This window comes from Octopus bimaculoides, chromosome 23 (assembly GCF_001194135.2).
Source record: "Octopus bimaculoides isolate UCB-OBI-ISO-001 chromosome 23, ASM119413v2, whole genome shotgun sequence".
NCBI lineage: Eukaryota > Metazoa > Mollusca > Cephalopoda > Octopoda > Octopodidae > Octopus > Octopus bimaculoides.
The window spans coordinates 7,746,579-7,748,820 of NC_069003.1; the positions used below are offsets into that span (position 1 = coordinate 7,746,579).

General features: G+C 35.5%; 1 protein-coding gene across 1 annotated transcript in view; it reads left to right on the forward strand.

Annotated features, from left to right (window-relative positions):
- The first annotated feature begins 6 nt into the window (after positions 1-6).
- The window catches only part of LOC106871455 (R-spondin-2), a 122,481-nt gene continuing 120,245 nt past the window's right edge, over positions 7-2,242 (forward strand). The window contains exon 1 of the mRNA XM_014917926.2: positions 7-754. Coding sequence (XP_014773412.1) covers positions 568-754 — 187 coding nt within the window. The 5' untranslated portion in view covers positions 7-567. The remainder of the gene's footprint in view (positions 755-2,242) is intronic.

The following is a 2,242-nucleotide window of genomic DNA, read 5'->3' on the forward strand; positions in this document are numbered from 1 at the left end:
AACAAATTCCTAAGTTGGAGGAATATCTCATTCAAAGCTAACCAGAAACCAAATTTTTCCAAAGTGCACAGAGCAACAAGCAACAAACAAGAGGTAATGAAGCCAGAAAGAAGGAAATGTTTTCATTGTTAAAAAGAAACAATAACATCACCACCACCACCACCATCGCTACCACCCCCACTACCAACACCAATAACAACAAAGAGGCCCGAGTATTTACCAGTCAGAAGAAGGAAAGACGCAGCATGTGAAGTCTGGCTTTATACAGCTTAACATTGATATTGAGAATAAATTGCTCAGCCTATCCGGGTTTTACTCATCTTAGGATATTTATCACACAGGAGCACAGTACATTGGAGAGATCTCACTTTATTCATTTTACAAAAAGAGAAACAAAGAGAGATAGGAATCCATCCCCTCAGCAGAAACCAACAACATAACATTTAACATTTTCATGCAATGTCTGGATGATTGCGCATTCAATTTTGAATGCTGAGCCGTGGTTCGGTCTGAATGGCATTGTCCAGTGATCAAATCTTGTGGAAGTTTTAAAGCCATGTGCCTACCATGTGGTGGCCGGTTCTAGTCACCAGTTATTTACACGCGTGGTTCTTATTGGAAAGCGTGGTGTGGACATATGGTGCCGTGGATGTTTCCACCGCAGCTGGACACACCAGCAATGGCGTTACGTTGTCTCGAAAAACCAGAAGGACAGGAAACATTTATAGTTCAAAGGAATCCAGGAGTAAAAGAAGTGAGTAATGTCATATTTTTATTGCTTGTTATATCGGTGGATATTTTCATGGTATTCTTTCTTGTCATTCGTTACCATATTCCTCATAAGAAAAATATATCAGTTTTCTAAAACCCTTCTTTAACCCGTTTACACTTTAAAGGGCTTGTTTTTCTACAGGTTTCTAAATATTTCAACGTAGACTAATGCTCTGTTAGAGTGTGTGGATATTTTCTTCAACGTGATCTGTTAATTATGTGTCGAATGACCATCAAACTTTTTATCACTTCCTAGTTTCGCGCTCGTCAGGAAAAATATCATTGAGCAATACATATAAACAATATTATTACCTTTTCCATAATATCACTGGACATTGAATGCTACAACTTATAACATAACAGCACATGGGATGTAATATTCATAGCATATGATATGGATATTACTATCTTGAAATAATATCCACGATTACTCAACGCAACCACATGTTATAACACAAAGCACATAGCGTGTAATATTCATGTTTTAAACGAAAGTGTAAAGGAACACAAACACACACATCTATACACGAAAATATGCATATGTCTATATATCATTTTCTATAATATCGTATATTATATTATATTATATACATATGTACATATATGTATGTATGTATATATATATATATATAAACAAAAGTAAATGAGTATATGCATATATACGTACAGGTATGTGCATACCGACATCCACCTGTATGTATAGGTGCATATCTGGGTACAGGACATTGCACACAAACGTAGACGAGAACACACGAGCCACATAGATATATATATATAGCATACACATATGCACACACACACACACACACACACACAAACTCACACACACACACACACACTCAGACACATATACACATCACGAAAACAAGGAGCTTTGTGCTCGAGTCCCATGCGTACGGAAACCCTACTTTTTTTTCCATCGAGGGCTTATATACCCCAATATTAGAGTATTTACTACAGTCTCTTATAAGCTCTAAGTCACAAAATACTATACGTGTGTTTGTGTGTGTTTATATTCAAACATTTACATATCAAATCTAATGTATGTTCATGTATGTCTATGTATATATTACACGCGCAAGCGTACGCGCGCACACACACATACACACACACACACACACACATTATGACAAGGAAATAATTCAGAATTATATTCGGGTTTGAATTTCATGTATGTTTGTATGTATCAATATGCGGATGTATGTCTCTATGAATGTTACTTCATACGTATTTCTGTAGCTCTCTATTTGTACCGATGCCTTACTGCGTGTGAGCATACCTGTGCACGTGGTATGTGTATGGGAATTATATTTATTTTCATATGGTGATATAAATATATATATATATATATATATGTTAATATTTAGCTGAGGGAACACAGTGACTCAAGGTCTGATAGTTGAGGCACAGTGTGACTTCTGCTAAATATTTATACAAAAAAAAGATATATATATATATATATATATATATA